This window comes from Canis lupus, chromosome 33 (assembly GCF_003254725.2).
Source record: "Canis lupus dingo isolate Sandy chromosome 33, ASM325472v2, whole genome shotgun sequence".
NCBI lineage: Eukaryota > Metazoa > Chordata > Mammalia > Carnivora > Canidae > Canis > Canis lupus.
Window position 1 is genome coordinate 7,965,865 of NC_064275.1, and position 15,944 is coordinate 7,981,808.

The 15,944-nt window shown below is 34.2% G+C and overlaps 1 protein-coding gene across 5 annotated transcripts in view; it reads right to left on the reverse strand.

Annotated features, from left to right (window-relative positions):
• SENP7 (SUMO specific peptidase 7) overlaps positions 1-15,944 on the reverse strand; it is a 140,788-nt gene that overhangs the window by 11,448 nt on the left and 113,396 nt on the right. For all 5 annotated transcript variants that reach the window (XM_049105609.1, XM_049105613.1, XM_049105611.1 and 2 more), the window contains 6 exons: positions 11,917-12,096; positions 10,111-10,373; positions 8,606-8,739; positions 6,966-7,082; positions 3,415-3,537; positions 9-101 (listed from right to left, as the gene is read on the reverse strand). In XM_049105609.1, the coding sequence (XP_048961566.1) occupies positions 9-101; positions 3,415-3,537; positions 6,966-7,082; positions 8,606-8,739; positions 10,111-10,373; positions 11,917-12,096 (910 nt within the window). The remainder of the gene's footprint in view (positions 1-8; positions 102-3,414; positions 3,538-6,965; positions 7,083-8,605; positions 8,740-10,110; positions 10,374-11,916; positions 12,097-15,944) is intronic.

Below are 15,944 nucleotides of genomic sequence, written 5' to 3' on the forward strand. Positions count from 1 at the left end.
ATACTCACGACTCATTTACAGGCACAAAAATGTAATCTTTGTTAAAGATGTTTATATGACGAGTCCATGTTCTTACTCTTTTATGTCTTCTCTGTGCCATTCTGGGAATATGAAAGATAGATGTATTTTACACATAAAAAATTAAAATTTTAGATACAGATTTCAAGAGTAATTTTGATACACTGAAAAATGGTAGGTTTGGTTTCCTTGATATCACCTTTAAGATATATACTATTTAACACATATTAAGATATATAATATTCACCTCTTTTCATTAACTCCTGAATGTTCTTAAATCTAATCACTATTTATAAACAACATCATACAATAAAAGCAGTCTACAAAATGTGTTATAGATTCCAAAAGTAGCTCAGGAACTGAATATAAACAGCTATCCTCTTATTTATTCAGTTAAGTTCCATCTGGACATGATAAAAACATTATCATTAAACTGTAAGAAAATGGTCTAAATGTTTTATCTGTGATGAGGGTGGTGTTAAAATTTAATGGAAGAGGAGGAACGAGGCATATATTCTTAGATTTTTTAAAGATGACATCTCCTTTCATTTCATATATAAGGAAATTATATGACAAGTTAAATACATTCACCATTTATCCATCTTTCATTTTACTTATTCAGTATTTATTAGGTTCCTAAACAATTAATAAAAATCACCCATACTGCCTTTAAAGAATTTACAAAATAATGAGGGCAGAAAACAACTACAATAAATAACTAAAATGTAAGTGTTATAAGGGATTTAAAGAAATTATTTTACAGCATTTAAAAGAGACACTTAGGAAAGAATTGGGACAGGAAAGAAAAGAGAAATAACTCTTTTCTCTATCTTATCAGGAAAATTAAGGAAGGAAGGTATCAAATCAAGTCTGAATATCAAAGAAAGTTTAGGGAAGGATGGTATTTAACAGTGACATAAAAGAGATGGTATGTGACTTCTGGCTCAATCCCTTCAAGAACCTCTCTTTCTTTGCACGAATAAAACAAATCATTAAGTTCTTTTATATTTACATACCAAGTAATATAGGAAAGATATCTTTGCCCCATCACTGTTCATTTGAATATCTAACCAAACTCACAGGGACAAATATTAGGAAGAAGATGGAATCTAGAATATGGTTATAAAAAAAGTGGTAGGAATTAGACACTATGTAGATTAACTTTATAAAATAATCAGAAGTTGGGGCACCAGGCTCAGTCGGTTAAACATGTGACTTCAGCTCAGGTCATGATCTCGAGGTCCTGGGATTGAGCCCTGTGTTGCCCTCCCCAATCAGCTGGGAGTCTGCTTCTCCCTCTGCCCCTCCCCTTGTTTGTTCCCCTCCCCCTCTCTCAAATAAATGACTAAAATCTTTAAAAAGAAAAAACAAAGAAAATCTTAGACAGACACCTGGTTCTTTTTCGTTATGCCCATTCAATAAGATACATTATTCTCTTTTGAGTTCCTAGTGTGTTCCAAGCAACTGAACAAAAGGTACTGGGGATAAAGGAGAAAATATGACAGATGAAGTGCATGACCTCATAAAGCTTAACTCTAGGACAGGCAAACAAACAAATAAATGACTAGAGATCTTGTTATGAAACAAAAAAGTGCCAAGAGAAGAAATTTCAGTCAGAAAATAGGAAAGACCTTTGCATATTTGAAAACTCAAAGAGGTAGGTTGAGCTCAGTGAAGTAGGATAAGTGAGGGGAAACAATGTCACGAGATGGGTTTAGGGATATGGATAGAAGCCAGTACGTCAGCATCTGATAATGTATAGTAATGAGTTTGTGCATCATTTAGTCTGCAATATCTTAACACTAGTAGTTTGAGCCAGTTATCGGGGATTTATTTACCATTTAGGTTTATATCCCTTACCACTTTGATTCTGGGCTTCTTATTTTTTTTTTTTTACTGATTTGTAGAAATTCTTTGTGTGAATATTAATTACATATACTTCAAGCCAAGCATTAGTAGGAGTATCTGTGTATGTGTGAAAGACACACACACACACACATACACACATATACACAGTTGACCCTTGAACAACGAGGGGATTGGTGGAACCAATCCCCACCCAACAGAGTTGAAAACCTATATATGTAACTTCTATTCCCCAAAACCTTAACTAATAATGGCCTACTGTTGATCAGAAGTCTTACTAATAACATGAAGCCAATTAACACATATTTTGTATGTTATATATATAATGTATTGTGTTATATACTATAATGTATTATAAAAATAACACAGTAAGCTAGAGAAAATATTAAAATCATAAGGAAAATGTTTATCAAATATATAATATTTATACTGTATTTATCAAAAAAATCCTGTATGTAAGTGGACCCCCCCCACAGTTCAAACCCATGTGGTTCCAGGGTCAACTGAATGTGTGTATGTGTGTGTATAAGATACTAAGTATAGTATCTAAATATAGTATCATATATATTATCTTACCCTGGAATATGCCACTTATATATCTTTGTTTTGTATTACTTTTATACAAGATCAAATATCTAATATCTAATTTTAATTTTTAAAATTATTTTAAAATATAAAAACACAGTAGAATCTACCTGCTTTCATTTCATCAGTTTCTAGTTGGCTATGCCAAACATGGACTAGTAATCTTAAAACAAAATTTAAGATTAAATCACAGTACTATCAATTTCTATATACATAAAATAGAACAGGAAGACATCAAAAAAAGTTAACTATCAAATTTATTTAATAAATCTTCCCCTTCCATATATCCCTACTCATTAACTGATGGTAAGGTAAATTATGCAAACATAGTATTTTGTATAATTTACAGTAGTTTAACTAAAGAGTAGTATTTTGGTGAGAGTCTCACCAGGAAATAAAAGACACCCTATATATTTAAGACAGATAAAATGTAATGCAGAGAACTGGCTACAGTGATGATAGAAAAAGTCCAAAGCCAAAAAAGGGAGCAGCAAGGCAACCAGAGATTAGCATAGAAGGAAACTACTATACCCCTACACTAAAGGGCAATGGGGAAGAAGCAGTAGTACCTCTAGTAGGAGCTCGCACTCTTACAGATCTGTCCAATGAAAGACAGGACCCGCAGAGAAAATACAGCCACTGCCAAAATCACTGCCTAATGCAAAGAGGGTAAGGAGGAAATAACCTGACTTTCTCTCCTTCCTTGCCCTCCAACTTTCCGTGTCCCCCACAGAACATGTACTTGGAAATGCAGTCTGCAAGAGTCATCCTCCTGTGACAGGGAACAGAATAGTGGAAGGGTGAGAAGTATATCTTAGAGCAAAAAAGCCTGCACAAGTGGTAATACTGCTCTCTAGGAAATACTGTAAGAAGTTTTTTCACTTAGAAGCATCAAAAGAGCATATTTTCCTCTTAAAACTTAAGTATACTGAAAGATTAACTTACGAAAGATTTGGATTATCTTCTGTTAAATTATTTTCCTTTCTTGTTAAGCATTTATAGAAAAAGCTACTAAAAATGTGACTTCGTTCAACAAGTTCATCTGATGCCTTCTCCAATATAAGATACCTGTAAAATAGCAACACCATGAAAGTAAGTTATTTTTTTATTTTATTTGGTCTTCTCCCAATTATCTTGTGTGTTCTGGAAATCTTCATTTTTATGGCCAATTAAATTCAAAGCAATCTTGAAATTTCCTCTGATTTCAGTTTTTTTGGTTCTTTATTTATGTCACCTTCCACCAAGATTATTTAAAGCAAAAAAAAAAAAAAAGGGATCCCTGGGTGGTGCAGTGGTTTGGCGCCTGCCTTTGGCCCAGGGCGCGATCCTGGAGACCCGGGATCGAATCCCACGTCACGCTCCCGGTGCATGGAGCCTGCTTCTCCCTCTGCCTATGTCTCTGCCTCTCTCTCTCTCTCTGTATGACTATCATAAATAAATATTTTAAAAAAAGATTATTTAAAGCAGAAATTGCCCATTATACTTTCATTTACTTAATAACAAGTATTATCAAATTCCTAACATGCACCAAGCACCATGTTTACAGTAAGATATAAAATAAGAGGGGGAAAAAAGTACCTGCCACCATATAGCTTTACAATCCAGAACGATGAGTATAGAAGGACAAATTAATCAAATACTGAAACCAATGAGACTCCTAAAATAAATCTAGAAAAACTTTATTATGAGATATGCCTAATCTACAAATCCTTTGTCCACTTCTATGAAAATAATTCTTCAACATAAGCTTGTAATTCAATCATTTAGTGCTTAAACCCTTCGTAATTCAAGAACTCTACTATTCTTAGTAGTTTACGCAGGTTCAAAAAATGACTTTGTAATTTCTGTTTTAAAAAGCATAAAAGACAAACACAACTTGACATTTTTTTTAATGTGGCTATGGAGAGGCTTTGCTAAATGGAAAGAGATAAAAATGAAGTTTCTGATGTCCTAGAAATATTATTTTGATCTGAATGATGATTATATAGAGATATATATATATATAGATAGATACAGATATATAAACATCCTCTCAAGAATAAATAAAATCTTTAAAAAAAAGATTTTATTAAAAAAAAAAAGATTTTATTTATTCATTCATGAGAGACACACAGAGAGAGAGAGAGAGAGAGAGAGAGAGAGAGAGAGAGAGAGAGGCAGACACACAGGCAGAGGGAGAAGCAGGCTCCATGCAGGGAGCCCAACATGGGACTCGATCCCAGGTTTCCAGGATCACGCCCTGGGATGAAGGCGGCGCTAAACCGCTGAGCCACCCAGGCTGCCCTAGAAATTAGTTTAAACAATAAAGTTAGAATACACTCTGAGGGATGCCTGGGTGGCTCAGCAGTTGAGCATCTGCCTTCGGCTCAGGGCATAAATCAGGGGTCCTGGGATCGAGTTCCATATCAAGCTCCCCTGCATCAAGCTGCCCTGCTTCTCCTTCTGTGTCTCTATCTCTCTATATATATCTCCATGAATAAACAAATAAAGTCTTTTTAAAAATCCCCTCTGAAAAAAAAAATCCCCTCTGAAAAGAAGTCAGTGAGACAGAGATACAGGCAATTCAGTGAAAAGGAAGTATAGAAAAGTACTATTGGAAATAAACTAGGAATAAAACTGTATTTGTTAATTCTAAGAAAACATAAAAACTAATAATATAATCCAGTTCATCTCACTAAATATAAATTTGACACTATTACAGGAATATAAAAATGAGTAAGATATAATAAGATGCTTAAACTTTAGGAGAATGTCATAATACCACTAACTAACTGTAAAATCAGGTACTATAAAAGAGATGAAAATGAAGTGTCATGGTAGTTAATAATATCTGTTCAGAAGATCAGGAAAAGTTTTAAGAAGGCACCACTTGAGAGGAACCTTGAAAGAGAAATAAAACTTCAACAGGTTGAGATAAAGAGGAAAGTCTACTGGAATCAAGAAAAATATGGCACTAAGGCATAAGAGTGAGTAGGAATGGGCTTTGTTTAGTTAAACTGTTTATAATTCAATTTTGCTGGACTATGTAATATGTACAGGATTGTTCGTAGATGGCTAAAAAGGTAGTGTCATATTATCAAGACTCTCAAATGCCAGACTGTCTGAACTCATTCTGACCAATAATAAGAAATTACTTTAAGTTTCTCATAGGAATTGCATTCATAGAGTAGTTTAATAGCAGTGGTTGTGATATACCTAATGGACAGGCAAACAGAGATAAAGGATAGAAGACTCATAATAATAATAATTCAGATAAGAAGTACTAGCAAATCAGAGAAGAACAATAACTCAGTTAAGAAATACTAGAAAATCATGATGACAGAAGAAAACTAGATGAATTTGAGATAGAATCTACTAAAATTGCCAAATAAGTATGCAGAGAGGGAAGGGAGGGTAAAGAGTCAATGGTAATGGAGACATCTGCTTCCAGCCAAGATGAAATAAGAGAGCCTATATTTACCATCCAGGATAAAGGAAGCAAAAAAAAAACAGACAAAAAAATATATGAAACAATAATTTTCAAAACAATGGACATCAGGCAACAAAGAAAATGTTTGAAAAATGGGAAACCAACAAAGATGAGCTCCACTAGTGCCCTGGCTGACTGTGCTGGTAGCTTCCAGGCTGCAGCACAGGAAGGAGTAACCCAGAGGGCAGACTGCAAGTTGAGGAGATGCTACTCAATACAGACCAACACAGCTAGAATTTGCAGATCAGAATAATGAAAAGGGAAGAAAAGGGAAGAGCTATAGATAAAGAGAACTCCAGACATCTGCAGAGAGTCCTCCTTAAGTATTCAGAAGAACACTGGTCACCACACACATATGAGGAAAAGGCTGGGGAGAGAACTACCTGAAAAGACAGGAAGGAATTGGTAGCCAGCCGCAAAAATAGTGCCCGTTCTTACCAGACTGGGAAAATCTCATAATACATGAGGCCTTGAGTAGAGGATATTTTAAAAAAAGACCAAAATCAAGCTTCTAGAGATCAAATGTAAAGTATCTGAGATGAAGAATAAATGCTAAAGAGAGATTTGGAGCCTGAGTGATTGGAATAAGACTAGTATTATTAGTTAAACAATAGGGCTCAGGTAAGACAAGGACTAGAAACTTTGCGTCAAAGTTTATAAAACTTTCCTATCTATCTCTTTCAGACATAAGTACAGACTTGCTTCTTTTCCCTTCCCAAAGTGATCTGCAATTTTTTAAGTACATCCTTCACCACAGTAATATAATAGCCAAGAAATATAAATCAAAAATAAAAACTAAAAACAAACAAAAAACAGTAACTCTTCTGAAGTATATAGTATCTATGGGAAGTAAAGGAATGAAACTGAAGTAGTCAACTGTAGAAAACCCTGTAGGCAAAATCTTTAAATCTAAATTCTTGGCAGGAAGCTTTTAGCTAGAGTTAAAAAAAAACTTCAGTGATGGGCATGTAGTTTAAGATTCACACCAAAACACACAGATGAGAAAATCATTTATCATTGTACTTACTTCAGGTAGAAATCAATGATTACATCATTAAGAAACTCTCCTTCTTCTAAGCACTCCAGATCTTCATTAGTCACTCCCAATCCCCCTTTAGTAGGTGGTGGAGGATACACAATCAACCTTAAAAGTAAAACTAAAGTTAAAACATATAGGTACTGAAAACTCCATTATCAAAGAGATTTGTTATATAGAATACTAAAAGAGCAATGTATTCAAAAACTAAGACGTACAGAGTAAAAAAAATGGACAGGATACAAGCAATTATATTTTCCTTCTTTATTTTCACAAGGTACTAACAGTACTCTCATTCTCTTTTCATTTCCAATCCCATGTGGGCTAGTATCATATTTGTCTAATCAATACCTTATATCCATAATCAGTGGATATCAAAGATGTCTCTATTCTGTACAATTTTTAACTTTCAACAAACTGATGTAATAAACCATAAAAGACTTTCCTACACTCTACTTTCCAACTCTAAGTTTGAATTCCCAAGACTAGTTCCACGGCATTCAGGTGGGCCAACAATCAAAAACTATATTCTCCTACTGGTGGCTGGTCTACAGCAACTGCTGAGCAATAAAGAAATAAGACGGAGCAGAGAAGGCAAGTCTCCTATAACAAAGTCTTTACAATGTAAAATTTGAGAGAATATAAAGGAAATAAATAATTATAAGAAGAAAGAAGTAGGAAACAGATAACCACTAATTAAGCATCTTTTTTCTGGCACCTTCTCTTAAATCTCAGAAGAGCGGTTTTGAGTTTTTAGCTATGATCTTAGAATAGACAGGATGGTCCTCATTGCCTGAATGTAGCCAATAATAAATGTATAATAATAAGGACTTCTAAATAATAATAATAATAATAATAATAATAATAATAACAACTTCCTAAGCCAGAATGATTCAAGAAGATTAAGTCATAGGCAATTGATTTAATCTTAGCACCTAAATCAAATAACATGAAATTTTAAACGCTAACATGATAGTTACTATTTCACTGGCTATTTTCTATCCTGTTCTTTCATTTGTTTTTTAAAAAACAGAAAAAAGGAATCACACAGAGTAATAGAAATCACCCTCAAAGGCAAAGACTCCCTATTCTGACTGACTACCATGAGAAGACATACAAGATGAACTATGAATAAAGTAGCAACTTATGAAAAAGAAGTTCTAACAAACTCCAAAGTACCTTAGATTGAGCCACACTTTAGTTAAGTAATCCCACTTTTCCTACCATATATTCAGATATGGAATATGTAATAAAAAACCATACACTGCTACACAAATATTTTCAACAAATACTTTAATATTACTAAATTTGACATTTTAGTTGCCATTTATGTCTTACCGACCTAATACTAAATGAAATGGCACCAGCTCTTTTCTTAACAAATTTAACTTTCTCAAAAGCAAAAAATTATTATTTCTATTACTAACCATCAGTGTAAGAGCAAAACTCAAAAACATTTAGAAGGTAAACTATTGTCAAATCAACATGTTATACATTTGAAACTAATATAATATTGTGTGTCAATTACACCTCAATTAAAAAGAAAAAGGTAAACTACTTAAAATCAGCAACAAGAATGACAACTACTAATGAGTCCACCTATTACAAACAGGATATGACACAGTACATACTTTTGAACAGGTCCAGTGTGCCTGACTTCTCGCCATTCTTCATCTGGATTAGATGTAATAGAAAGTGAGTAGCAACCACTACTTTGCTTCTGCAGGAAGGTGTAAGTAGGCTTGGCTATTTCTGTATTTGAAGGCTGACAGAAAATGTCAAAGAAAAAGGTTTCCTTATAGATATATAAAAATACACATTAACCCTCAAAAGGATAGTCAAAACCTAGGCTTTTAAGAGAAAATGTGACTAAAAGAAATCAGTATCAATGAGTTACACCTATACATTTAGAATTTCTCCAAAGATATTGTATAAGCAAAATAATATTTTTGATCAAAAGACACTATACAGGGACGCCTGGGTAGCTCAGTCGGTTAAGCGTCTGACTCCTGATTTCAGCTCAGGTCATAATCTCAGGGTCATGAGAGGGAGCCCCTTGTTGAGCTCTATGCTCAGTGGGGAGTCTGCTTGAGAGTCTTTCTCTCCCTCTCCTCCTCCTCCTTCTTGTACATGTTGTCTAATAAATAAATAAATAATGATAAATAAATAAATAAATCTATCAAAACTAAGAAAATAACATTGGCATAATATTATAAACTACACTATGGATTTGTTCTGCTATCACTAGTGTTTCCACTAATATCTTTTTTCTGTATTTGGATCCTACAATTCCTGTCTTTGTCTTTGATGACCTTGATATTTTCAAGAGTACTGGTCACTTGTTTAGTAACTGGATTTGTCTGATTTTTTTCATGATAGGATTGAGGTTATACAGTACTGGGAAAAATACCAGAGAAGTCATGTCCCCTTCTCAGTATGTGATGTCCTCTTCTCAGTATGTGATGTGACAGGTTTATTACGTCAGTATCTTATTCCTGGTGATGTCTGCCACATTTCTCCACTGTAAAGCTATACTTTTCTTTTTATAACTAATAAATATTTGGCTGAGAGACTTTGAGATTATCCACATATCCTGTTTCTCCTTACGTTTTCACCTATTAAATTTAGTATCTCTTGGTGGACCTTGCCTGCAACAATCATTGACTATGGTGGTTTTTTATTTTCTCATTCCTTTTACCCTTATTAATTGAAATACTTTTCTAAGAAAGAACTGTCAATTATCCGCCATCAGTATTTATTTTTCATTCATTAATTGAGGTATTTATTTGTATCAATAAAGATTTATGGGCATTTATTTTATTTTTCAGTAAATTTTTATTTTATTTTATTCATTTCATTTATATTATCATTAATGTTCTAACTTTGGGATACCTGGCTGGCTCAGTTGGTGGAGCATGCAACTCTCGATCTCAGGGTCATGAGTCTAAACCCCATGTTGGGTGTCAAATTTACTTAAAAAAATAATAATAAAGATAAAACTGTTCTAGATTTGGTATTAGGAGTTCTTTCAGGTTGGCTCCTATGCCCTTCTGACAAAACAGCATTTTGAAATCATTCTATCTTCAGTGAAAAAATTCTTACTAAACCTTGCCAATTATATTAATCATATGCTAACCTGAGATATTGATTTCATCTTCATTTCTTCAGCAGCAGCAGCAGGAAAAGAACAAGTCGAAGCACAATAGTAATGAATAAAAGAACTTTCTTTTGAAGAGAGGTTCTGAAATAAAGGAAGTGCCTGAACCCAAGACAATGGATAAGAAAGCTCTAATTCTCCACTGGCTGTACTTATTTCTGTCATAATATCTTTCAATTTCAATTCTTCTCTTTGTGAAATAGGACTGTGTAACTCAAGGAAAATGAATTCACTGGATTTTGCTACAAGAGAAAAAAGAAACCAATTTTTAGCAATAGTGTTATTTTTCAAGGTAATAATAATTAAAATAATTTAATTATTAATAATAGTACTTTGTATGTTAGTTAATAACGCAGGCAAATTCAATCTCAAAATAGGCCATCAGTAACCTAGATTCAAAACTCACACATTTTAAACTCTTCCTGCAATAAAATGGAAACTCTACAATGGTACTATTTGCTCTATCTCTACTATCTGGCATTTAGTAGGTATTAGTAAACGTTTGTTAATGAATGTACGAATAAATTAATGAAAGATAACTAAGCAATGAATTATTCTTCTCTAACCTCCCCTATGTATCAAATCTACCAGTTAAAAAAGCAATTAAACACTTCCTTCAAAATCATTTTATCAATCGTTTCAACAATGGTCTCAAATGACACTCACTTCCCCCCTAATAATTATAAATGGCTAGTTTTATTTCCCCAACTTCTCTATTTAGTCATGAATTTTCCCAATTAATTTGGAGTAAGACAGCAAAATAACTACAGTAGTCCTCCTTTATCCATGGTTTCATTTTCTACAGTTATGGTCACCCATGGTTAACCACCACAGTCCAGAAGCAGATGATCTTCCTTCTGGCCTATCACCATCAGGTCAATAGTAGGCTAACACTACATCAATATGCCTATATTATTCACTTAATTTCATCTTATCGCATAAGCTTTTTATCTTCTCACATCATCATAAGGGTGAGTACAGTACAGTAAGATTTTGAGAAAGACCATATTCGTGTAACTTTTTTTAGAGTATATTGTTATAATTATTATTATCAGTTATTGTTAATCTCTTACTGTACCTAATTTACATATTAAATTTCTTCATAGGTACATATGTATAGGTAAAAAACATAGTATATATAGAGTTCAATACCATTTGTGGTTTGAGGCATCCATGGGGGGTCGTGGAACATATCCTCAATGGATAAGGGAGGGACTACTGTAATATTAAAGGTATAAAATTTGGTTTGCCACTTACCACATTTTATATGCAAGGGAGTACAAAGGACAAGGTAGAAAGATCAAAGAAGTAAGAAAGAATCTTACTAATTTGATTTGCCCAATTTTAAACTAGACTCCTTAAGAACTAAAAACTAAACAACGTTGGGAGATATTTAAGATACATATAAATAGACTAGTTTTGGGAGAATTCTCCCAAAAGTCAATTCAGTCTTAGAGAAATGATATATAAGTAAACTGAGTTTTTTTTTTTAAATTCAAGAAAATGCTGAAGTAAAGACTTCTGTATTTTATTTAACTTTGCCACTGATTAGTTGTCATAGTTCATTATAAAACAAGGGCATGGAACTCGTAAGAAATCAGGAGAAATTATGTAGAAGAAATAATTTATCTTGCATAATATTAAAGGATAAGATTACTTTTAATCCAATGAAATTAATTTCAATTCAATGATATTACATTCTACTTAATTGTTTTAGAAGAAAACTACTTTATTTACAGGACCTTCTTAGGTTATTCCAAAATTTAGATATCATTTCATACTCACACTGCTGACTTAACATGAAGTTTTCTAGTTGGGTCTGAATCTCTTGAAGATAATTTGCAGAGACCCAGAGGAAAAGGATAGCATGACTCCTTTTACTGTGATCGTCATCCTTATTTTTCCATAACCCAAACCTCTTTAAGTGTGTGGTATCCACTAGCAATGAAACCTCATTCAAGGACACTGAAACAAACAAACAAAAAAAGATAACGTTAGGAATACAATACTTACACACTATATGACTCTCCTTGAATACATGATGTTTTTCAAAAAATGATATGCAAAATTTTACAAAAATATTATTTCCAGTGCACTTCACTAAACTTAGCTAAAATACCTGAAACAATATTATCAGCGTAAGAAACATATTACAACTGGAAAGGCCCAAATAATTATCCAACAATCTCAGTTATAATCAGGAAAAGGAAATATGAAATTGAACTTCCATAGCATATAAACTTTTTCCTGAGAGATTTCTTACTGGGAGCGCTGATATCACCAGAAAAAAAAGAAGTAGAAAACAAAAGAAGAAGAAAAAAAAAAAGATGACAACAATGACTATTTTATCTATGCACAAAACTAAGCATAGTATAATTTAGAAAATTACATATTTCTCTCTTGCTCAATACTATCAACCAAGACACCAAATGCTACCATAAGCCAAATTATTCCTAGGTTTCTTCTCCCAAAAGATCTGCATTCCACTAAACAGACTAGCCACTATCAAAAGACTCTCAAAGATATTATGAGCTTTTAAATGGTCTAAGACAGTATTTCTTGTAAAATTCTTCAGGCTTAAAAAATAAATAAATAAAATTCTTCCAGGTTTTACTTCTCAAAACTTGTAGGTATTCACCCAGAATTACGGGTCTTTTCTCCTAGTAAACTAAAAGAATCTTCTTTAAGGACTTTTTTAATTCAAATAAACATAGAAAACTAGTGTAAACAAGTCCTGAAGGTCATCCGGTCCAACTTCAAGAAAACAAGCATCTGAACTAGGAATACAAGGATCAGTTACGTACAAACTCAAGACGAATACTTGTTTGAAACATATCTCTTGGGACACCTGGGTGGCTCAGCGGTTGAGCATCTGCCTTTGGCCCAGGGCATGATTCTAGGGTCTCAGAATTGAATCCCACATTGGGCTCCCTGCATGGAGCTAGCTTCTCTCTCTGCCTGTGTCTCTTCCTCTCTCTCTCTCTCTCTCTGCGTCTCTCATGAATAAATAAAGTCTTTTTTTTAAAAAAAAGAAAGAAAGAAAAAGAAACACATTTCTTAGTAGTCTTCCCCTGCATTATTTCCTGGTACCCCACCTTGGTACTCAAAATCTAGTTCTCCGCCTATGATGACCCTCGGGATCACATCAGAGCCCGATGGAGATACAGAATATCAGGCTGTACCCTACATGTATTGAATCAAAATTTTTGGCTTATCAAAAAACAAAACAAAACCCCAGGTGATTCATATCATTCAACACTGAAGTTTGAAAAGCATTTTACAATAAGCATTCAAATACTTAACAAGGCATCTTAAAGTTCCCACACTAGCAATGCTTTTTTACTTTTTCTTACAATCAAATGATCCATTTTAAACATCTTGTCTTCATTTCTTTCATATTCCCTCTTCCTTTGTTCATTCTTTCCTTCCCTTATTCCATTTCTCCATGTCTTTTTCTTGCTCCTATTCTGTATTTCTAGTTCTCCTCTGTGCCTGTTTGCATGCTTGCCCGTCTGGTTACTCTATTTCACTGCTACTTCTAAAAATATTTTACATTTCTTCCTTCCCTTTCTAACTCTGTTTCTACCTTTAATTTACTGGAATTTTCCTGGATAATCCTTTTTAAAATCATTTCTATCTATCGATCAATCTGTTTCTATTCATCTGTCATCTATCTATGGATCTATTTTTTTTTTGCATCTGTTTATGTTTTATATACCTCCCTACACACCTATTTACCTTCCTAGCTAGCTGTCACCATTCATCAATCTTATCTTAGTGTAGTTTTTTTTTTTTTTTAAGATTTTCTTTATTCATGAGAGACACAGAGAGAGAGGCAGACACACACGCAGAGGGAGAAGCAGGCTCCCTGCAGGGAATCTGATGCAGGACTCAATTGCAGGACCCCAAGATCATGCCCTGAGCCAAAGGCAGATGCTCAACCACTGAGCCATCCAGGTACGCCTTTACCCTAGAGTATTTTAACTGAATTCTATTTAAGATTTCTCCCCTTATTGTCTATAATTATACTTTATTTTCTTATAAGCTCCTCCTTTCAAACCCTTCTATCTCTCACTCCCACATTCTTTATCTCATTTCTTTTGTATTTTACTCTTTCCTACAGGCTCATAACTTTAAAACTTCTTTCTTTTTTCCTACTTTCTATCTTGGTCATTTCCTTTTTCTTCTCTGATCGCTTTTTTCTGTATCTTTTCTTAGTCCAATTCATTCACTATCCTTTTCTTTATTCTTAACCTCCCTGTATCCTGCCCGCTTTTCTTTCCTCTTCCTTTCTTTCCATCCTTTCTTCATCTCTTTATCTCTCCTTTCCTCTTTCCTTCTTTCATTCCTTCCTCTCCTTCCTCCTTCCATTCTTACCTTGTGTTTTTAAACATTTTTCATCACTCTTTTGTTCTCTTTCTCTTTGCATCTATTTTGTACGGTCTTTCATATTGGCTTATGCCTTTTAAAGTCTGTTCTGTCCCTCCCTATCTCCCTCACCCCTGACCTTGCTATCCTTAACTATGACTTTTCATTTTTTTCCAGCTTTACTGAGGTACAATTATCATGTAGCATTGCATAAGTTTAAGCTGTCTAATGTCAATTTGATACACTTATTTACTGCAAAACAATTGCCATGGAAGCATTAGCTAACACTTCCATAACTATCATTTCATTTTCATGGTGAGAACATGTAAGATCGACTCCCTTAGCAATTTTCAAATATATAATACAGTAGTAACTGTAATCACCATTCTGTACATTATTCTTATACCTGGAAGATTATAATCTCTGACCAACATCTTCCCATTTCCCCCATGTCCCAGCCCCTGTAACCTCCACGCTAGTCTCGGTTTCTGTGAGCCAGCTTTTTTAGATTCCATATATAAGCAATACCATATAGTATTTGTCTTTCTCTATCTGACTCATTTCAATTAATATAATGCCCTCAATGTTCATTCATGTTCTCATGGATTTCAGGGCAAGATTTCACTCTTTCTCAAGACTAATATTCCACTGTACATATTTTTTTAATATTTTATTTATTTATTCATGAGAGACACAGAGAGAGAGAGAGAGGCAGAGGGAGAAGCAGGCTCCATACAGACAGCCTGATGTGGGACTCGATCCCTGGACTCCAGGATCACACCCTGGGCCAAAGGCAGGGGCTAATCCGCTGAGCCTCCACTGTACATATTAACCACACTTTTATCTATCCATCAGACATTTAGGTGGTTTCCATATTTTGGCTACCTTGGATAATGCAAGGTGCCTCTATCTCTTCAAGATCCCATTTTCATTTCTTTTGGATATATACCCAGAAGTGGGATTTGCTGAATCATATAGCAGTTCTGTTTTGTTTTTTTTTTAATCGTGTTTTTTTTTTTTTTTAATTTATGATAGTCACACACACACAGAGAGAGAGAGAGAGAGGCAGAGACACAGGCAGAGGGAGAAGCAGGCTCCATGCACCGGGAGCCCGACGTGGGATTCGATCCCAGGTCTCCAGGATCGCGCCCTGGGCCAAAGGCAGGCGCCAAACCGCTGCGCCACCCAAGGATCCCAGCAGTTCTGTTTTTACCTTCTTCAGGAACCTGCAGAATATTTTCCACAGTAGCTGCCACACTTTACAATCTCATCAGCAGTGTACAAAGATTCCCCTTTTCTCCTTACGAACACTTGCTGACTTCTTGTCATTCTGATGATAGCCATTCTAACAAGTATAAGGAGATATCTCATTGTGGTTTTCATTTGCATTTTTGTGATTAGTGATGTTGAGCATCTCTTCATGTGCTTATTTGCCATTTGTATGT